Genomic DNA, 23,442 nt, shown 5'->3' with positions numbered 1-23,442 from the left:
TTGTGAAATACTGTATAAAGAGTCTGCCATCATGGCTCCTAGCTCTTTGACCCTTCTGGCCAAAGTGATGGCCACTAAGAACACCATCTTCATGGACAGGTGGGTCATAGTATGTGTTGCCATAGGTTTGAAGGGTGCACCTGAGAGTGTTGACAAGACAAGGTTACGGTCCCATTGAGGCATAGATTTAATGACTGGTGGGAAGGTACTGATCAAGCTCTTCATAAATTGCACAGTAGCCAGGTGTGTAAACACAGAACACAGGAGGAAGGCAATAATTGCTGCTAGGCATACCCGCAGCAAACTAAGGGCCAGACCTGAAGTCTCTAAGGAGGGGAACTAGTCTAGGAAAAACCAGAATGACTACCTACCAAGGGTATGTTGGTGGCGTTGTGCCCAGGTTGAAAAGTGCCACCATTTAGCCTGTTAGCAGGCTCTAGTAGAATCCTTTCTACCTTGTATAAGGATTTCCTGAGCAGGGGTGGAGTATGAGTATTCTATTTTAGATGCCCATCTGAAGGTGGAGTGAACCTGGGTTGGGGTACTTGATTTTTCCCCCATCCTGGGTTAAAAGATCCTGAAATGGGCGGCTTCTGATAAATGGCATGCGGTCATTGTCTTGAAGCCCATGAGAGCTCCCCTTACACTCATGGGGAGCCCTGGAGGAGGACTCTTTGGGCTTCTGTGGTAAAGGCTCCGTTCCAAGGCTCATGCCTGGAGGGGCACTGCTGGTCATTTGAGGCAAGTATATGGTGGGTCTCCTGGGAACAAGGTCAGAATGGGGTCTCAGAGCCTCCTCCATCAGGAACTTTTTTAGTCAGTGCTCTTGGACCTCTCTAGTTCTGGGTGGGAAGGATCAATAGCTACCACACTTTGCAGAGATGTGCACCTCACCCAGGCAGAACAGGCACCTTTGATGCTTGTCATTGATAGAGAAGGAGCAAGGGCAGGAGATGCAATTTTTGAATCCCAAGACTCTGGGTGTAGTCTTGGGACCAGGGAAGATTTCCGGCGAATGGGGGCAGGTGAGAGAAATAATCCTATACTAACTATAGCTATCAAGTTAAGATATAAAAATGATTTACAGCAAGTCTCCATTACAGGTTATGCATGGAGAGAAGGAGGACATGATTCTGACTCAGGCCATGCAGTGGTAAGGAGGACCTGGAAAGGTGTTGACCCACACTGCCTCTTACACTCTCAGTCGGGAGCACGAGGGACACTATTGTGCGTGTGCTGGTCAATGGACACTGCTTTGAAGCATTACTGGACTCAGGTGTATGGCATGCACGCATACCCTCGTTTGGAAAAAGGCATAACAGGACCAACACTTGAAGAACCACCAACAGACTTCATCCTCCTATAATAACAGAAGCTTTGAGGCAGAACAAGGACATTAGCCCCTCAGGAAACCATACCTTAAACCAAGTTATTTGAGGCTGTGGTCGTCCTGTTATTTTACAGGAGAATTTGCCTGTCTGGCCTTCACGCACGATGACTCTGTTGGGTTTCGTAGCAAACTTTGGTGGACTTTCTCCCCAGATGCTTGGCCTGTTCTCCACTGACGGAACAGAAAATCTGCCCCTGGAAAGGCAATGAACATTTTAGCTTAGCAGAGGAGTTGTAACCTTTTCTTCTGGTTAGGCACACTTCAGAAAGTATATTAGAACAGTGGTCTGCCAACTGTGAAATAGTGTAGGTGGTAACCAACATTGAGTGACAAAGGTACCAGCATAAGATAACAATTTTTGGCCAGAAAGACAAAATGTTCAGAAATCAGAAGCTGGCAATGTGTGGCCAATGTAAGGAACAAAATGCTGACTTGTGATAAGGAGACACCCAGCACAGGCCCACATGTTGGAGACCACTGCTCTCAACTACTCATGCAACTGGACACTGTTCTTCTATGTGCCCTCATCCAACAAACTCACAACAAGCACTCACACCTTTTTTTGATAATTCTGGTTGCTTATAACCAGAGCTGGGCAAACTAGTCACAATGTAAAAAATATACATTTAAATCAGTCCTTTTTTTTCCAATCTGTGAATTGTCTGCCAACAAATATAGATTTACCCATATTTGTTAGCTGTTCAGAATTATTCTCCAATTATTTCACCGTCGATGAGTGTGATAATCACATAATCACTGACATTCACTTTTCAGCACTGTTCTAACGTGTGTACTTAAAATTCACTATTTTAGTAAATGTTTCTGCCAGGAAATTCATTCACTGGAATGTTCACAAAGTGAACATGAAAATGGCACAAACAAAACAAAGCAAATGAGTTTAGAAGTTCAAATTAATGATAATTAATAACTTTTAGCAGGATTGGCCCAGCTTTGCTTATAAAGATGACATAGCTGTGGAACAAAGTGCTTTTCTACGGAAGTGACACTTCAACATTGAGTGAGGTCAGTCACATAACCTTGAAATACAAAACAGCATTGTAAGCAAGACAAAATAAGTGCCATTTATGCCTGTTAATGTCAAAAGGAGCTATCTGAATACAGCCACGGTATAATCAAGCCACACGTTAGCAGAAGATAGTAGATGGTGATTATTTTTAGCCTTGAATTTCTGGCAAACCAAACCACTTTTGGGGCATTGATTTTCCACACAGCATCTTACCCACGTGCAAATGAGATGTGTAAATACCTCCCTTTTTCTATAAGGTATCGGAACACTAATACAGACCTCACAGCCTCAGTTCAAGGAGCTGCCAAGATATGATGGTGGCCATATGGGCTACTTGAGGATTCTGAGTAAGACAAGACCATGATGGAGAGGATTTAAACAGAGAACAGGAATACTGAAATTTTTTGGGCAAAAGTGGTGCCTTACCCAAAAGAGGAAGGCGGGTGCTTTGTAAAGAGGGTCACTCAGATAGTTCAGTCCCAAAATTTAGAGGGCATGCATGTGTGCGTGTTCATGTGTGTATATGTATACATAAATGTACACACAAGTGTATGTATATATACTGATACATCAAAAGAGAATATTAATTACCACTAGATTACTAGACATACACACACACACACACACACCCTTCCTAGGTTTTACAAAACCAAATACAAATAGCTAGGTTTATATTATTTTCTTTTTAAAAATAAATCAAGAGTATTTTGGATTTAAATCTTTCCATAACTGCAAATTTTGAAAGCTCTAAACAGGAGCAAAACACAGGAGCAAAAAAACAAAACAGGAGGATGAACCTTTTAATAACTCTATTAAAATCCACTGGATTAGGTGAGCTCTTTAGAAAGACAGAGCTAAATAGCAACATGACTATCCTTCCTTAGTAGGACTATTTGGCATGTGCATATTCCCCTAGCATGTTTGCAACAGCACAAAAGAACCTAAAAACCGGTTAGCTACCTTTTCGTAAATGATTTTCTTCGATATGTGTTGCTCACGTCCATTCCATTCTAGGTGTACACATGCCCAATAGCACGGTCATGAGAAATTTTTGCCTTAGCGGTATCCATAGGGCTGGCTGTGGCACCCCCTTGAGTGCCACGCTCATGCGTCGGTATATCAAGCACTGCCGGTCCTACGCCCTCTCAAATCTTTCTTGCAACTCCGACAGAGGGGCGGGAGGGCGTGTAATGGAATGAACATGAGCAACTCATCTTGAAGAACAACTGTTACAAAAGGGTAGGTAACAGTTTTTTCTTCTTCGAATGCTTGCTCATGTCAATTCCATTCTAGGTCACTTACAAGCAATATCCATGGAGGTGGACTCAGAGTTCACAGACTTGCAGCACTGCACTGCCCAAGCCAGTGTCGTCTCGAGCTTGTAGGGTAAGCGCATAATGTGACGTGAATATGTGGGGGCGGAGGCGGTCGGAGCTGCTTCCGTGCAGACTGCAGCATATGCATACCCAGCGAGCAAAGGGTGGCCCGAGTGTCCTTCAATCCATGCAGCCTTGCACCAGTCTGCTCCAAAAAGAGTCCATTCCCATCAAATGGGAGGTCCTGGATAGAGGTTTGCATCTCTTGGGACAGGCTGGTGGTCTGAAGCCAGGAGCTGCACCTCATGACCACCGCCAATGCGACCACCCTAGGTGCTGAGTGCGCCATGTCCCACGCCACCTGGAGAGAGCACCTAGCTGCCGTGATGCCCTCCTCCACCAGGGTTCCGAATTTCTGGGCCAAACCCTGAGGGAGGGACTCGTTTAACTTACAAAGGGAATCCGATAAGTTAAAATTGTACCTGCAGAAGAGGGACTGATAGTTCGCCACCTGGAATTGCAGGTTGGCGTGCACACCTAGAATGGAATCAACATGAGCAAGAACTTGAAGAAGAACTAGTCACTTTCACTTGCTTGGCTAGTCTATTTTCATCACTGTAATCTGAGCGAAATCCAAAAGGTAAATAAATAGGATTCATAGCAAAAAGGGAAATTAAAATACTCAGTACTAATAATCTGTGTTCTGATCACTAACATTGGCAAGGGAAATTATTTTTGTTTGAACCTATGGAGGCCCATTTCCCCACTCAATCACAGTGGTGTGAATCAGGAATAAGCCAATTAAAGTCAATCTGGTTATAAAAGTGTAAAACCACAAGTAATTGCAAGAAGAATCAGGCCCAGAATTTTGAATCCCCAAAACAACCATTTAATTATAAATGTTTGGTAAAGAGCACAGCTCATGCAGCGGAGAAATTGTCCTTTGTGCCAGCCTCAGCCCTGAAGTTATATCTGGATACGTTAGACCATTATTGCTAGTGATAGTAATATGGGGCAAATCTTGAACAAACACACAGTTGTGCTGGGTACTGGGGGGGGGGGGAGGGGGAGGAGGAAGGGGATCACCTTAAATATGGGAGAACACTCTTTTACAGTAGATTCCCTTCTAAAATCTCAATTTTTAATCAATATCTGCCATGGCTTTAAGGATAAATAGGCAGGTAATGCACGTAGGAGTTTAGAATGCTAATGGGCAGGGATGGCAGGTGGGATGGTATTGCACTAAGGACACCATCAGTGACAATAGGGTTGCCAGGTGTCCCCACACCCTGAACCTCTTCCCACATCCCAACTCCCTGCCCGGAGTCTCCTCCCACACCTCAAACCCCTCATCCCCGGCCCCAAAACAAGCCTGCACCCCCAGTTGAGTCCTCACTCCCCCCACACTCCAGCCCCCTGCCCCAGCCCAGAGCCCTTTCCCACACCCTGTACCCCTCATTTCTGGCCCCAGCCAGAGCCTGCACCCCAGCTCAGAGCCCAACCCCCCCCTGCACCCCAACCCAGCCCGGTGAAAGTGAATGAGGGTGGGGAAGAGCGAGCAACAGAGGGAGGGGGGATGGAGCGAGCAGGGGTGGGGCCTCAGAGAAGGGACAGGGCAGGTGTGTTCAGTTTTGTGCGATTAGAAAGTTGGCAACCCTATTTAAAAGCACCCACACCTAATCCTCAAGCTATCAAAATCCTTCCATCGCCTCCTTGAGAAAAGCGCTCATCAACCAAGTTCTTTGGTTGTGGCCATGGGTAATATTACAGAAACACCATTTGGCCCATTAAACTGCTTAATCTCAATGATCCCAACTCAAGACAGTTTCATGAGTGCCACTGCAAAAGGGCTAGCAAGACGCATCTTTCCAGCCCTCCTAAAATAAATGGGAAAGAGTTCACATCCATGGTGAACCCAGAGTAAGCTGCGCTTGTCTACACATTGATTCCTATGGGTGTATTCTCCCGACTGGCATGGGACAGGACTAGCTGAAGCAGGTTACTGCCATTCCTTGTCAGACAAACATCAATCGTCTGCATATATTATTCTCATGGATTTACAGACAGAACAGCCCTCAATGTAGCACATTGATTTGGGCTTATTCTGGTTACTTGTTTACAGGCATTACGTGGGCACTCATCGCCACAGAATCTGAGCATTTCACAATCACTAACGTGGTCAGCCTTCGAGCACCTTCGGGAATTAGGCTAGTAGTGCTACCCCATTTTACAAACAGGAAAACTATGGCACTGCAGTGTTTTCCACAAGGCCACATGGGAATAGAACCCAGATCTCCGTCTTGTGCCTTAACAAGACCACCCCTTCCTCCATTATTCAAACCTCTGCTGTTGGAAGAGAATGCTGCCAAGGTCACTATATGCTTTTTTAATCTGGTCAGGCTTTATTAGGGGCTAAGCGGAAATCAAACTCGTTTTAATTGGCCCTCAAAGTAAAACTGAGCAGTAATGTTAGACAGCAAAGTCACTTGAGGAAAAAAAATTCTCTAGTCTCTCCACAACCTTCACCACCAGACCTTGTGTTTTAAAGAACTCCATGGAGCCTAGAATTCTTACCCAGGGGTTTTGGCACTGGATGGCAGGCTGTATTTCTTCAAGGAGTTTCCTGTATGTTATAGAAAGACAACAAATTAGATGACTTATCATGGTTATTAGGTACAACAGATACCAAAATCTGTGTAAATACTGTATTTCTTTCTCCTGCTTTCAAACAAGGATCATGAAAATTAGAGGCGGAAGATACCTATGCTACAAGTTATTTTACCCACAATCTCACCAATGCAGTTGTATGCCCTTCAGTATAGGACTGAGTTTGGTTCAGACCTGTGTTAAATACTTTAACTATTAATTAGATTTGGGTTCCAGCCAGAACTCCAATCTAACCATCCCTGAATATTCAGAATTTACAAATCCACTATCCACACTTTGTGACTCAGGCCACAAAGACCCCTGTCTACTTATAACTAATATTGATTAATGATTAGAGAACATGACTTTCACCCATACTGTATTCCAGTGGAGAAGGCATCAAACTACATGTCCAATGTTCAAAGACACTGGCTTCCTGTGTAATTTTGGGAAAATTACTTAAGAGGCCAGTTTTCAAACTTAGGAACAGCTAAATTCTTGGTTCAGTTTCCCCATCCATAAAATAGGGATAATTTCTTATTCACCTTTGCAAAACCATTTGAGATCACTGGATGAAACAATCTATTATAAAATCCAAGTATTATTATTCATCATTTTTCAGAGTGGCAGGATTAGACAGACACATGAACAGGCTATTCTCTTATTCGTGTATTTGTCCATGTCACCTTTCTTTTCAGTGTGCTTCTTTTCAAGGTAATATAACCCACCCTACACTACTGACAAAATATACACTGTGCACAAAATGCACTGATTACTTAGCACCATCTACTGGACACACTAACAAAATAAACATTACTAGCTTTTTAACAGACAAAAATTGTCAATGAAACAGGGCAGATCAAGGGCGACATTGAGAAATAAATAACTATGGCAGCTGTCAAAAATGGAAGCTTCTTGAGATTTATAAGTATCTGCCATAGATTTAATTTAAAACGAGTATACCAGATGGAGTGGTACCAGTCAAAACCTCTGGTCAGAAAAGCTACATAGAGATTCAGTAATATTTATTTCAGATAACCACCAGTCCCGTACGCTTATCTTCACTGGAAATAAATAGTTCTGTATTTTACATCAGTGGCACAAGGAGGATTATTAGAACAAAGACTTCTGTAGTTCCCAAACCCTAATGAGCTTAGTCCTTGGGTGCTTTACTGCATGGAATTTAAAACAATAATGAATTCAGGACTGAACAGCCAATTTCAGGAAACTGATTTCAAATTCTGCCCCTGTGCAACCTGTTGATTGCAACAAGTTAGAATCAGAAAATGAAAGAATTTGCATAACAGAAAATAATAATGTTCATGCCAGATACATGCATATTTCAGTTTGCACTCTGAGGATTTCCATAAGAGGTCTTTGACCATGAATAGACAAACTTTTTTTTTTCCAGGAAAAGATGAAGTTGGGCAAGATATGCCTTGGGAATTCAACAGGAAGCCAACAACCTGAAGGGCTTTGGTATTCACCAGAACCCTGAAAAGAGGCACATTGGCCAGCTTGCAAACAGAGAGTAGCACTGATGTCAATTTCTAACACTTTTCTCCGGCTCTGTGTTACTGGGAGTTTTAAATTTAGCAGTGTAAAGCTTTGTCTACACTGCCAATTGAAGGACAAAACCTTTGTTGTTCACAGGTGCTTAAAAAGTCCTTCCCACTCCGAAAGACAAAAGTTTTGCTGCAGCGGGTGGCAGTGTAAACAGCTCGTTGTCAACAGAGGCGCTCTCCTGTCAACAACGCGAACCCCGCTCGTAGGGGGTGGAAGTATTTCCTCATCCAGCGTTTACACTGCCCCACTTTTAGCGACAAGTGTAAACAAAGCCTTAGATTATCTAATATGCAGATGTGCCTTTCCAAATTCCCATTTTGATCGTAGCTACTTCCCATGTGACACAGACATATTATGTGCAAACTGAACCATATATTGAGCATAGCTGGGAGATCCTCAAGAAATGAAGACTTTCACTTATGATGCTACTGTGTTATAAAAGCACCTGTAATTGGTGTTATCACTGTATCTGACAGTCAGTTGCTATTTCCCTCAGAAATCTGTGGTTTCCATGGCTATTGGCCTAATCCTGAGAGGTGGCTTCCATGGAAGTTAAAGGTGCTTTAGCAGCCCCCAAGATCAGGCCCTTTGTTACCCAACCATTTTAAGGCATATGAAGCTAAAACAACACCTACTTTAGCACCTCACAAGCGCGCGCGCGCACACACACACACACACACACACACACAGAACTCCCCTGCTTCTGGGGAAAGAAGATGACAGGCAAAAGGTTACTGTTTCTATCGAGTAGGCTCCTTCAAGTTTCCAAAACAGTGGACAAGAGGGTGGCCAGACTTCCAGAAAAACTTGGTATCTACAGCCAGAGGACTGAAGATTCCTGTGGTAGATTTCCCTAAAGGGACATTCTTCTATCAAACCCTTGCCCATGGAATTACAACATTCATGAGGTCTTGCTTATACTTTTATTGGTATCAAGTCAACATCTTTACAATGACAAGAGGAAACTTATGGGTCTGATCCAACTCCCACTGAAGTCACTGGAAGGCTTTCCAGTGAATCCAATGAACACTGGTTTAAGCCTTTAATACTTAACACTAACTTATTTCATACAGGATACTGATTAAGGGAGTTTTTTCTTGATCTGGATTTCCATTTAAAAAAAATCTAGAAAAATTCAAAATACAAGGTGCCATCTGTGATAAGTACATGTCAAACTGTCTTGTACATACAATCTCATTAAATGCTACCGTACATTGCTGTAATAAAGCCATGCAATGGAGTTCAAAGTTTCCATTGTTTTAAATTAAAACCTCCCCTTACATTTTCAAAATGTCGTACCAGGTTTTAGCAGCAAAACTCCTATTAATTGCACTGGTATCCTTGTGGCTCATTTCCCATTCTGTACTTATTCAGCCCCCAAATATGGAGGCACCCAGGGTAAGTGGAAACAGTTCTGAAGATTTGGGGCTATGTGACTTGCTCCTAGCATCAGAAAGAATGAGTGTCAGGTGGGATTAGAACTAAAACTCCTGGCCCCTAACCCTGTGCTCAGACCACTCTTCTCAATGAGTACGGTGATGAGGCTAATGAGTTCTACTTCTGCATCAGTGATCAACATTGTACATACAGGTTGTATCTTCACCTGTCAGTTTGATAATCTCATCTATCTTGCCCCCTTTAGAGGGTGTGTTTTATCATACCCATGATTATATTTAAGGAACAGCATAGTAATAGTCCTCTTACCTTCCACAGTTAGCTCCACTGTCACCTGGCGAACTCCACCATCATTTGCAGCCTCACAAGTGTATTTACCACCATCTTCCTCTTGCACATTTTTGATCACTAAGCTGAAAATCCCTCGAATGCTGCGGTCCACTACGTAATACTCTCCCTCTGTGATGGGAAGCCCATTTCTGTACCATGTGATCTTAGGTTCTGGATAGCCCCTGACCTAGAAAGATGGGTTGGCAAGAGGAGGGGAAGAAGAAAAACATAAGTGATTTTATCAATAAGAAATGCAGGATATTGAGCAATACTGTGGAAAGTTCTTGAAGCGGTAACTGTTAAACACATAAAAAACTTTGCAAGCCAAATGGCAGAACCTATTGAAACAGAGAAACGACAGGACAAATCAAAATGTTAAACTCATAATACTACTCAGGCAGATACCTATGCAGTGAAAGTTTTCCATCAGAATGATTTGCCTGCAGCAACATATTAAACTCACCAATGAGGAATTCTGAGGCCCAGGTTCCAAATATATAGAAATTCAAAGGCAGAGCAACTACTGTACATTTAAGTATGCAGGGCCTTTAGGCCAAATTTTTCTAACGTGGTTGCCTGCAGTTTGGCTGCTACTGGAAACGGTATTTATGCCACATGTCCCATAGGAAAGGGACTTGATTTTCCAATGTGCTGAGCACCTATAGCTCCTATTGACATCAGCGGAAGCCCCTCTGTCAACTAACCCACTTCTAAAAGAAAAATTAAGGGTCCACATTTGAAAACATGCCTTAACAGCCACTCAGATGCCTTGGTGGTGGGCACAGCACAGGACCCTAGAAAGATTAGATACCTCTCCCCAATATTATACTAAATGGATTCAGTCTATTGGTGAGCGAGCACAGACATGCATAATCGACTATAAAATGACAGTAGCCATAAGTTCATTGCAGAAGAGAACCACGTTAATTTTTTGCAAAGAAAGGAGAGGAGGTGGGTAGCTCATCGTCTGCTGCAGGTATTACTGAGAGCTTCACATTTTGAGCCAGCTCTTCAGCTGGCATAAATGGTCATAGCATCATTGACTTCAATTGAACCATTCACAGCAGCTGAGGTTGTGGCGTTTTCACTCACAGAAGCAGGGAAAAAAACAAACCAGACATGCCTCTGATTTCCTCACAGAATTAACTGTTCAGGCAACGGTTCTTCCCATACTTCATGAGAAGAGCCACAACTTTGGGGATGCCTTTGTATGTGTCAAGTCACCCTAATGCAGCCAGCAAAGTAACTCGGCTACAATATTTTCACCCTCCTTCCCTAATCCCTAACTGATAATTTAGCTCCCATTTCCTTGATCAAACACATTGTCTTTGCCTTAAACTCTTAAAATAACTGAACGGATCAAGAAGAAATGCCTCATGCTGGCCTCCATCTCCTACTAAGGAGAAGGAATGCTGCAATCTGCTCTATTTTATGGAAGTTGGGCTTCCTAGCAAGTTGCCAATTTAGCTGCCCAGCAAAATTTAGATGCTCTGTCTTCAGTTGCATATAACTTAGTTTATCCAGATTCCTCCAACATTTCCTCCCTGCCTTGATTCAGCTGTCCGTTTCCTTTTCCAGTACCACTCGCTCTCCTACTTACAATTTTCAGCAGCACCACCCATACTCATTCCTTTGTTCTCTTCTTTCAAAACCAACCCTTTCATTTCTAATCCAATCCCACTTCACACCAGCTGGGTTTCTCTTCTGCTGAAGCCTAACATTCCGATCTGCAAGCCTTTTTTAGAACCACAGCACTTACAGTAGTCAGAAGCCCTTTCCCTTCCATTAACTCCTAGTTACTTTTGTTAGTGACATGGCAATCCACACTCCGTCACATTAATTACCCAATATACAGTCCGTCATTACAGGACATATTATGTTTCCCACTGTAGACAACATAATGAATGTGCTGGAGGAGCTTTCGATTTCCAATCTAAACATCTAAAACTTTTCCCAAGCCCAGCTTTACTTAAACAACATCAAGGTCCTTTGGTGAAAGTGTAACCCACACACCTCCCGGGTGTGGTACTCTGTCCCATCTAGTGGCACTGAGACCACTTAGAGAGAGATTAATGAGTCTGCTCTACACCCTTAGCTAAGAGCCATGTGGCTTTTAGCTCATGCATTTAGCTCCAGAGATTCCAGGTTCGATCCCGCCCGCTGACAACCGGGGTCTGTCGGTGTTACAAAAGCTCTTTGGAATTCTTCAGCAATGGGAGACACTATTATAAATAAAAAGAGCCACCAAATCTCTTAATAACTTCATGTAGTTATCCTCACAAACCCCCTGTAAGATAGGGAAATGTTGTTATCCTCATTTATGGATTTGGAACAGAGGCACAGAAGCTAAGTGATGTGCCCGGAGACACACAGGATGTTTGTGGTGGAACAGGAATCGAACCCAGGTCTCTCACAGCCCAGACTAATACTATAAGCACTGGACCATCCATGCTCTCTCCATGTTATGTGGCCATGCATTTCAGAGAGCACAAGGTCCAACAACACACAGACTGTGCATCCATTATACCGTTTATCTTTCATGGTCAAAAAGATCACCACAGAGTCCTCAAGCTACAGGAACATTGTTTAAAAATAAACAAAAACACACCAAACAAATCTCTATCAATTTAAAAACTAAATAGGAAAGCTCATCAAGAGATGTTCATGTAGCAGAAGGGAAACATCTTCTACACCACTGGTCCCCAAGCTGTGGGGCATTCCCCACTATGGGGACACAGAGGTATGTTTGGGGGGCTGCAGCAGGGCCTGAGCCAGCCCCCATGGGGGGCAGGGAGAGAGCACCACCCACCCCACTCTGCCCCCCAACTCCACACTGGCCCCAGCTGCAGCTTTGGCTCCTGGCCAGCACCACAGCCCCGGCCTGCTCCCAGGCCCAATCCTGGCCCCCTGCTGCAGCTCCCAACTGACTCCTGGGGAGGCGTGGACAGATTCCATTACTGGTAAGGGGGGGGGGAATGCGACAGAAAAAATTTGGGCACCACTGTTCTACACAATGTTTGACACCTAAAACATCTGGATTCTGTAACCATGGCATTAGGACTGGTCAAAAATTTTCTGTCAAAAATTTTTTTCAATGAAAAACCTGGATTTTCTACAAAACACTTTTCTTAAGAAGTGTCTGCTTTCATTGAAAGACCAAATGCACAAGAACTGAACAGTTCTCAGCCAAAACCAAAAGTCTGGCTGAAAAAAAACAAACCTATACTTAGATTTGGAAATGCCACCAAAGTGGCTTGTGGTTATTGTATTTCAGATGACTCATGCTCCCATTCTCCTCCATGGACTGGATTTCCAACTTGGATTATATCTCCCATGATGCATCCCATCATCTCTGAGATGAGGCTGTGGTGCATCATGGGAGATTAAGTTAAACCGGGGAGCCTTGTTTATGACAGGGTAAAGGGAGCAGGTGGCACCCAAACTATAACTACCATGGCATTTCCAAATCTAAATATTTTCGGTTTCGGCCAAAATATTTGGTTTTCAATTTTCCCCCTTCAACAATTTTAAATATTCTGGTGTGGGGGTGGGGGGCAAGGTGGAAGAACCTTTTCCATCTCATTTGCAGGAACTGGCAGCTGAGGGCTTGGCTACACCAGAGATTTTTGCACCAATGCAGCTATACTCTAGCATAGATGATTCTGCATTGGTATAAAAGTGGCTTGAGCCACTGCAATTTATCCCAATCGGAACCTTTGAACACTAGTGCAATGCATCTGCCCCAAGGGTTTGTACCAGGGCTGCTACATCTGTGCAAAAATCCCAGTGTAGACAGGCCCTAAATTCTCCACTGACTATGAAATTAAAGTGAATGGCCTTTCTCCCAATTTTTAATACATAATAAGATGTGGAATTTAGGAAGACTCTTTATCTTCAAAATGTGTTATGATCGACTTAACTCTTTAGTCTTTATTGCCTCCCTGGGAAGAAGGTCTGATCTCCCCTGTGTGAATTAAGAAACTGAGCCACATAGGGGTTGAAGGACATGAGCAAAGCCAGAGGTAATTAGGGACAAAGTGTTAATTAGAATTGAATTTCGATGTTAGGTCATACACAGTAGGAGATATTAGGTTTCAGGAATTTTAGATGAAATAGAGTTTAAAATTATTGTTTTAGACACACACGTTTAGGACCAAGACGACCGTCGTAAATATTCAGAAAGTAGCTGTTTGAGTGGTATGCAGAAAGGAGGTTCTTTAATAGCGACTTCATTATTTGGCCAGAATGGGCCAGATTCTAAGCTGGTGCAAATCAGCACAGATCTACTGAAAGTACTCTAGCTATGTCAATTTGCACCTGCTGAGAATCCAGTCCATAAGCGTAATTCATCTGCCTCACCTCACCCAAGACACATGCCATACACACACACACACACACACACACACACACACACACACACTTGCAGAACATATAGAATTGTAGATTGTAAAGATATAGGAAAAATATCACTCCATTTCCCTGCCAGTGCAAAATGGTTCCCTACAATATTTCTTCTAGTGTATTGTCCAGTTCAGCTTCAAATGACTCGTGCAATGGGCTTCCATTACTTCTTTTGGGGGCAACAATTACACCATTTAACAGATCTCTAATGAAGAATTTTCCTGAGATTTAGGCCATATCTACATTTCCCAGCTTACAGCAGCACAGATGTGAGAGCACTCCTGTAGCCACGTTATGCCAATGGGAGAGAGCTCTCCTGTCAACATAATAAAACCAGCTGAACGAGCGTCGCTGTGCATATGAGCGCTTATGCCAGCAACACTTACGTTGCTCAGGGTGTGTGTTTCTTTCACACCCCTGAGCTACAGAAGTTTTGCCAACATAAGTGCTAGTGTAGGCATGGCCTTAGTCTACATTTTTGCCTTTATTTGTCATAGTATTCCCAACTCCAACTTGGACCACAGTAGATCATTCCTACTGTCAGGTAAGAGTTAAAATTTAGCTAACAGCTAAGACAAAGACTGCAGAACAACAGGAATGCTTCATCCGAAGAAGTGAGGTTTTTACTCACGAAAGCTTATGCCCAAATAAATCTGTTAGTCTTTAAGGTGCCACCAGATTCTTTGTTGTTTTTGTAGATACAGACTAACACGGCTATCCCCTGATACTTGACAACATGCAAGGCACTAAATTTAGCCGTATGGAGTGGAAATCCATCAACCTCAACAAAAAACTTGCACAGATACAGACAGACATCATCTTCCTCTCCAAATGCAAACAGATGGACATCATACCAAAAGGACTGAAGGTAAAAAATCCATTGCAATCAACATACTACACTGAGTATGGTGAGAGACTGTGCCACACACTCTCAAAGAAACTGAGGAACCACCTGATCAGCATCCTGTACAGCAGACAGGAGAAGATCAAGAATGAGCTCTCAGAACTGGAGACTCTCATACAGTACCAGCCTTCTACACAAACTTCCACGTGGCTGAACTTTACAAAAATGAGACAAGACATTTACAATGCACATTTCACTTCTCTACAGAGGAAAAAGGACTGTAAGCTATCTAAACTAATACCTGCCACTGGGGGCTATAACAATGGTACCCTCAACTCATCTAACAACATTGTCAATCTTTCCAACCACACACTTAGCCCAGCAGAAGAGTCTGTCCTATCTCGGGGACTCTCTTTCTGTCCCACCATCCCCACGAACATGATACAGTTCTGCGGTGATTTGGAAACCTACTTTCGTCGTCTCCGACTCAAGGAATATTTTCAACGCACCACTGAACAGTGCACTGACCCACAGGAACCTTCCTACCAACACTACAAGAAGAGGAACTCTGCGTGGACTCCTCCTGATGGTCGAAATGACAGACTGGACCTCTACATAGAGTGTTTCCGCAGACGTGCACAGGCTGAAATTGTGGACAAACAACATCACTTGTCCCATAACCTCAGCCGTACAGAACGCAATGCCATCCACAGCCTCAGAAACAACTCTGACATTATCATCAAAGGGGCTGACAAAGGAGGTGCTGTAGTCATAATGAACAGGTCAGATTATGAACAGGAGGCTGCCAGGCAACTCTCCAAGACCACATTCTACAGGCCACTATCCTCTGATCCTACTGAGGAATACCAAAAGAAACTACACCATCTGCTCAAGAAACTCCCAGCTACAGTACGGGAACAAATCTACATGGACACACCCCCAGAACCCCGACCAGGGGTATTCTATCTACTACCCAAGATCCATAAACCCGGAAACCCTGGACGCCCCATCATCTCAGGCATTGGTACTCTGACAGCAGGATTATCTGGCTATTTGGACACTCTCCTCAGACCCTATGCTACCAGCACTCCCAGCTATCTTCGAGACACCACCGACTTCCTGAGGAAACTACAGTGCATTGACGTTCTTCCTGAAAACACCATCCTGGCCACCATGGATGTAGAAGCACTTTATACCAATATTCCACATGAGGATGGACTACAAGCTGTCAGGAACAGCATCCCTGATGAGGCCACAGCAAGCCTGGTGGCTGAGCTTTGTGACTTTGTCCTCACCCACAACCACTTCAGATTTGGGGACAACTTATACCTTCAAGTCAGTGGCACTGCTATGGGTACCCGCATGGCCCCACAGTATGCCAACATTTTTATGGCTGACTTAGAACAACGCTTCCTCAGCTCTCGTCCCCTAGTGCCCCTCCTCTACTTGCGCTACATTGATGACATCTTCATCATATGGACCCACGGAAAGGAGGCCCTTGAAGAATTCCACCTGAACTTCAACAATTTCCACCCCACCATCAATCTCAGCCTGGACCAGTCCACACAAGAGATCCACTTCCTGGACACTACAGTACAAATAAGTGATGGTCACATAAACACCACCCTATACCGGAAACCTACTGACCGCTATACGTACCTACATGCCTCCAGCTTCCATCCAAGACACATCATACGATCCATTGTCTACAGCCAAGCCCTAAGATACAACCGAATTTGCTCCAACCCCTCAGACAGAGACAAACACCTACAAGATCTTTATCAAGCATTCGTAAAACTACAATACCCACCTGGAGAAGTGAGGAAACAGATTGACAGAGCAAGACGGGTACCCAGAAATCACCTACTACAGGACAGGCCCAACAAGGACAATAACAGAACACCACTGGCCATCACATACAGCCCCCAGCTAAAACCTCTCCAGCGCATTATCCACGACCTACAACCTATCCTGGAAAATGATCCCTCACTCTCACAGACCTTGGGAGGCAGGCCAGTCCTTGCTTACAGACAACCCCCCAACCTGAAGCAAATACTCACCAGCAACTACACACCACACCACAGAAACACCAACCCAGGAACCTATCCCTGTAGCAAACCTCGTTGCCTACTCTGTCCCCATATCTACTCTGGCAACAGCATCAGAGGACCCAACCACATCAGCCACACCATCAGGGGCTCATTCACCTGCACATCCACTAATGTCATATATGCCATCATGTGCCAGCAATGCCCCTCTGCCATGTACATTGGCCAAACCGGTCAGTCCCTCCGCAAAAGAATAAATGGACACAAATTGGACATCAGGAATGGTAACATACACAAGCCAGTAAGTGAACACTTCAATCTCCCTGGTCATTCTATCACAGATTTAAAAGTCACTGTCATTGAACAAAAAAACTTCAGAAACAGACTTCAAAGAGAAACAGCAGAACTAAAATTCATTTGCAAATTCAACACCATTAATCTGGGCTTGAATAGGGATTGGGAGTGGCTGGCTCACTACAGAAGCAGCTTTTCCTCTCCTGGAATTGACACCTCCTCATCTATTATTGGGAGTGGACTACATCCACCCTGATTGAATTGGCCTTGTCAACACTGGTTCGCCACTTGTGAAGTAACTCCCTGCTCTCCATGTGTCTGTATATAATGCCTGCATCTGTAACTTCCACTCTATGCATCCGAAGAAGTGAGGTTTTTACTCACGAAAGCTTATGCCCAAATAAATCTGTTAGTCTTTAAGGTGCCACCAGATTCTTTGTTGTTTCAGTAGCATTCAGTAGCAAGGACACTGACAATTGTAAACAATTGATAAGCTTATATGGTCAATGCCTGCCCAGTAATTCAGCTCTTAGAACAGAACAAACCCTCCCTTCACAGCCCACCGGATATCTGTAAGCACTCATCCCTACCCCCCCCCACCCCACCTCCTTCCCCCATAAGGTAGGCATAGACGTTTGATGCAATTCGGATGATCTCTATATGTATGTACTGTTCTTATTTTAATCTTTGCTCACGGTTCTCTCTTGACTTGTAACAATGTCTGTCTCTGTATGTACAGATAAATGCAAATGAATTGATAAGAGAATGTATATAACTGGCCACTATGGCACCATATTTTTGAAGCTGCTTGTCAGTCTTCTCGGTACCGTGAATAAACCCCCTTCAGTATTTTCTGTGCTTGCCTGATTCATGGGGAAAATAATCTTTTTGCCTAACAGTTTTGGCGCAGCGAGCAGGGTGTGATCGGGAATCCTCGGAGAGTTTCTCACAACCAGGGATAGAGGTGAGTAGCCTTTTACTTACCACCTCTAGTGCACACCTTGGTTTGGGACTCCCCGAGACATCCCTTCGCACTCCTTTTTTAATACAAACCACATATAGGACGCACAGACCAGAGGACTGAACGGGACTGTGTTTGTGGCCAAGTTTTTGGAGTGCAGGGATCGCTGGAGACGAAGGCTGCACTACCAAGTTTTTGGGGTGCAAGGATCGCTGGAGACGAAGGCTGCATCGCCAGTTACTGAGCACCAGAGTGTGTGCTGCAGTAAATGGAGTACAAGGGTGTGCTCAGTCGGTCTCCCCTGAAGCGCTGCTTAAGTGGGTTTTAGGAAGCTGGGATACAATGTCGTATGAGTTGCCCCAGAATTCGTCAATGATGCCCTCTACAGGAGGGAGAGACTGATTTTATAAAAGGGAAACATGATAAGGTTCAAAAGACGATCGCAAAAATGGATGCAATGAGGGTATGAGTACGATGGACGGCGTGTTGTGGTGGTCTGGTCAGACTAAAGGAAGATTAGAGAAGGGGATTGTAATAATGTATTGCGAATATGAAAGGAAACTACAAGAGTTGGAAACACTCCAAAAGGCTCTTACATTAGAGCTAAATCAAAAGGCAGATTGCAACTGCAAGCTGAGTAAGCTTGAAGGAGAAAACAAGGCTCTAAAAGCAAAACTAAAAAAAAAAAAAAGCCCAACTCCTCTGCACATCGTATTGTTGCTAGCATACAACAGAAGGGTAATTTTACTGACCCTGACTCAAGCAGCGATATTGATAAAGACCAAAATGAAATTAGTTGGAAACACCTTGAGAATCAAATTCAAAACACATGGGGGAAGCTCAAGATATTTGGCCCCCTCCTCCTCTCCCCCCTTTTAACCCAGAATTAAGTGCCAGTGCTCCCTGGGCCCCTCTCCAAGTGACCATTCGGTGGTCAGGAACAGGTGAAAACAATTCCTCTCAGCACAGAGGAAATAAGGGGCTTACTGAAAGATCTCCCTGATCTAAAGCCCAAATTTGATATTCTGGAAAAGAATAAGCCAGATGGTTACCACCTACACGTTACATCCCAGGGATCTTTATATCTTAACAAAAGCTAAATGCCCTGATCTATCATGGGCCAAGATCCCTACAGAAGGGCACCGAAACGGCATTTGGGACTCTCTTAAATTTTAATCTGAAAATGATATGACCCTTGCCTGCACTGAGTTTAAGGAAGCCGTCCAAGAAACCTTGGGGAACGGAGCCGGTAATTGGGGACTGATTGTGGGCTGCGTACAAGGCAAGACCAAGCCTGCGGCTCAATATTGAGAGAGAAAGTGGGAGATGTATTCCAGCAATGCACGCCTTGCAGACCCAAAGAAAATAGATCAGGTGTTTCTAAAAATGTTAAAGGAAGGTTTTAACTCCCAACTGCAAATAGCCCTTAATTTGGGAGTGAACCCAGGCTCTTATTATGAATCCATCTGTATGTGGGCCTCTGAATGCACAGCCAGATAAGCTAAAAAAATAAGGAGCAAGGCTACTCGCGTTGCCGTGGTAACAGCAGAAGACCAGGTAGCCTGTTATAATTGTGGGTGTCTCGGGCATACCCAAAAGAACTGCAGGCGCAAGGCCCAAAAGCCTAGTCAGGGACACACGTTTGGGCAGAAAATAAACTGTCTTGCAGTTCGATGCCTGCTCATCTTTGCCCACCCATCCAGATTACCAGTCAACTCCCTCCACCTACCAAGCAATACCCTCTCAAACCTGAGGCTGTGGATGCAGTAGGTAACATTATTCACTCTTTACTTCAGCAAAGCATACTGGTTCCTTGTGGAAGTACACCCTCTTAAGCCCAGGACCCTCCAGAAACCCCCTCTTGGATGCACGTACAGGAGGGAGATCAAGTCATGGTAAGAACATACAACCCCGGGATATTTCAGTCAAAATACTATGGCCCGCACATGGTATTGGCCCATACAGATACCTCTGTGAAAGTGCAAGGAATTCCAACATGGGTTCATAAAACCAGAATTAAAATGTATAAATAAATTCATTGTGTTTATATTGTATCCTTTTAGGTAACAAATGTTAACTCCCCACATTAATCCTCCTGGAAAACATACCTGATGCGGCATCCTGGAACCTGTCCTTAATACACGTTACACAAGATGCCTGTTTCAAAGCTGGCCAGTATGTGCAACTCCCTACAGGAGGCAGCGGTGAATGGGTTTAAAGACACTTGGCTTGCCCCCAGACCGACCACCTGGGACCTATCATGGTTACAGCTCGCCTCCAAAAACATCCAGGCACCAAGGTCTCAATCTGACTACCACAGCCCGGGAGCCGTCTTCGGCTCCCTCCCTGCATTTCACTGGATCTGGACTGTAACTGGGTATTTAGCTCCAGGGGATGTGGGCGCACACATATAGGACCCCCAATTTTGGGATGCAATGTCATACAATTCTTGGGTCAAAGGCCAAACCACCCAAGCCCTTAAGCATACTAACACCAGGTTATCTTATGCTCTAACTGCAATTGATGTAGCCATAGAGGATTTTTACAAAATCATTGAGAAAACCTCAGATGCTATAGTCAACCTGGCCAAGTCACAAGCTAAAGGTTGTGCTTGTGATATGCTGCCTCGTGATCTGTTTAGCATTGCAAAAGAAAACATGTTAGATGTATGCCTGGGTTTTCCCCCGTCCCATACCCTTTCCTCCCCCACCCTTGCCCACATTGCAGGCATTTCTACTCAACTGATAGTAGCCTCTTTACTTCCTCCAAACTCACCCTTCTCCTTTAATTTCTTTCTTGTGTACCCTTCTGTTATCCCTATCCATGTGTTTCCTCCTTCTTTCCATTTTAAGTCTATTGGATATGTAACTAACGATATGGTGTACAAAGTAGGGTTGTCCGGATACCTGGCACCATCCCCTGGTAATGCTACACTGATGACAGCCTCGGGCTGTTGTAGAAAAACAAACAGTTACATTGTGTGTTCCTGTTCTACCCTTCGTCCTTTAACCTTGTCCTCTTCTGTTGTTGTGGATGTCCTTCCTTTTGCAGATGGTGAAGTTGCTGTATAAGTATCCACTACTCAGTGATGTGCATTTTATTACATGTACGGACCATTACGGTGCCAGGCAAACGCTTCCATGTGCCTGCAGATTACGGACTCACTTACCCCAGGTGATGTGCACCTCCCCGGCCGTGCGCTCACTAAAATGACAGCGGCTCGTCGGTGGTATAACAACCGATACCTGGACAAGACACCGAGGAGGTACCACTAAAAGTGGTCCTTGGTGCTGCATCTGCGTTTACCACTGTTCGTAACCATGTCACCAAAGGTCACATTCCAACCAAACGATCACCCGACTGGAAGATCCTGTTCATAATGCATCCTGCAGCCCCATCTCCTGGTGGACTATTGTCCAAACAATAGCTGCTGCTGCTTCTGTATTTGTGTTGCTAACCTCTCTGGTCATGTGTGGGTACTTTAGACACATGCTTAAAAATCTTACTATGTTTCCTACCTTTACCCCCTTCCCCCAATTCCCCTCTGCCCCCCTCCCCCTCCTACCTCCCTTGGGCAACCCTAAAACAGATCATGTATATCAAAGCATTTAAAGTATTGACTTTATCTCTTCTAAAAGTTTGATATGTTAACAAGAGGGCATTGTCGGGCAAGAGTTAAAATTTAGCTAACAGCTAAGACAAAAACAGCAGAACAAGCAGGAATGCTTCAGTAGCAAGGACACTGACAACTGTAAACAATTGATAAGCTTATATGGTCAATGCCTGCCCAGTAATTCAGCTCTTAGAACAGAACAAACCCTCCCTTCACAGCCCACCAGATATCTGTAAGCACTCATCCCTCCCCCCACCCCGCCTCCTTCCCCCATAAGGTAGTCATAGACGTTTGATGCAATTAGGATGGCCTCTATATGTACACACTGTTTTTATTTTAATCTTTGGTCAGGGTTCTCTCTTGACTTGTAACAATGTCTGTCTCTGTATGTACAGATAAATGCAAATGAATTGATAAGACAATGTATATAACTGGCCACTATGGCACCATATTTTTGAAGCCACTTGTCAGTCTTCCCTGTACAGTGAGTAAGCCCCCTTCAGTATTGTTTGTGCTTACCTGATTCTTGGGGAAAAGCATCTTTTCCCTAACATTACCCAACGCTTCAGTTATGGATAGGCAGCTACAGATACCTCTTCAGTATCATTTGGCTGAGTTATACATAAATATTTTTTCAATTTCTTCCATGTGTGTTTATTTTGTACATGATATCTGTATGTTTTTAGACATATGCATGTCTAAGGAGCTGCAGAAATTCCATACCAAAAATTAAAATACAGGCTGATCGACATGCGATTTCCCTTTGATGGGTTAAGTCATTCCCTTCACTAGCTCTATTTTTTTGTTCTTTAATATAAGGCTTGAAAATGAAATGAAGAGAGGAAATGTTTGCAGCACTGCTCTACTGAAAGGATTTATTTCAGGTTTGGGTTTGGAATGTGTTTCAAACCGAGCCAGACCCACTCTGAAAGACATAGTCTTGCCATAAAAGTGTCAGGGATCCTTAAATGAATCACTGGTTACTGGGTTTTATGCTGATGGACCCATTCCAGAACTGCAGCAGGTTTTATATTCCTCTCTTAACCTTTCCAGAGCTCAGTAAAAACATCTGCCTTGAATAATGGATCCAAAGCAAGGAAGAATCTATCTGCTTATCTAATGCCCTGCAGCATAGGGCTATAACCTTTATTTACTGCCTTGTCCTTTCTTTGTATGAATATCTCCAATTCTGATGAGACCCTGGCCTTTCACTCCAGCCTCTCCCGCAAACATTAAAAAATGCTGACAACAACAAAAATTAGTGAAGATTTTTTGTATGGTACTATACAGGTTTAGAGTTTTGGGCTGTGAACGTCAACTGCTGAATCTTCCTGAAAAGTCCTGTTAATATAAACATATACTGTATGTCAAAGCACCACGATGAAGATCTGAGAAAGAACTCTATGTCCATGAACCTGTCACAGTTGTGTGTCTAGCTCTATGGGCGCATAGCCCCTAGGAAAAACAAAACACCACTGAAGCTATGCAGTCAAGGGACAGTGTCATGTAAAATGGCTGCAACCACGATTCTTATATGCACCCAAAGACACCTTAAGACAGCAATGCACTCTCAGTGGCTCAGCGCTCATGTCGCACTCCCGCATCAGTGCA

The 23,442-nt window shown here is 43.9% G+C and overlaps 1 protein-coding gene across 3 annotated transcripts in view; it reads right to left on the bottom strand.

Annotated features, from left to right (window-relative positions):
• Positions 1 to 23,442, bottom strand: part of MYLK (myosin light chain kinase) — a 305,994-nt gene that overhangs the window by 166,044 nt on the left and 116,508 nt on the right. For all 3 annotated transcript variants that reach the window (XM_054044298.1, XM_054044297.1, XM_054044296.1), the window contains 3 exons: positions 9,650 to 9,857; positions 6,308 to 6,356; positions 1,419 to 1,584 (listed from right to left, as the gene is read on the bottom strand). In XM_054044298.1, the coding sequence (XP_053900273.1) occupies positions 1,419 to 1,584; positions 6,308 to 6,356; positions 9,650 to 9,857 (423 nt within the window). The remainder of the gene's footprint in view (positions 1 to 1,418; positions 1,585 to 6,307; positions 6,357 to 9,649; positions 9,858 to 23,442) is intronic.

This window comes from Malaclemys terrapin, chromosome 11 (genome assembly GCF_027887155.1).
Source record: "Malaclemys terrapin pileata isolate rMalTer1 chromosome 11, rMalTer1.hap1, whole genome shotgun sequence".
NCBI lineage: Eukaryota > Metazoa > Chordata > Testudines > Emydidae > Malaclemys > Malaclemys terrapin.
Note: the sequence above shows the minus strand (reverse complement) of the source record. Positions and strands in the feature narration are given on the sequence as shown.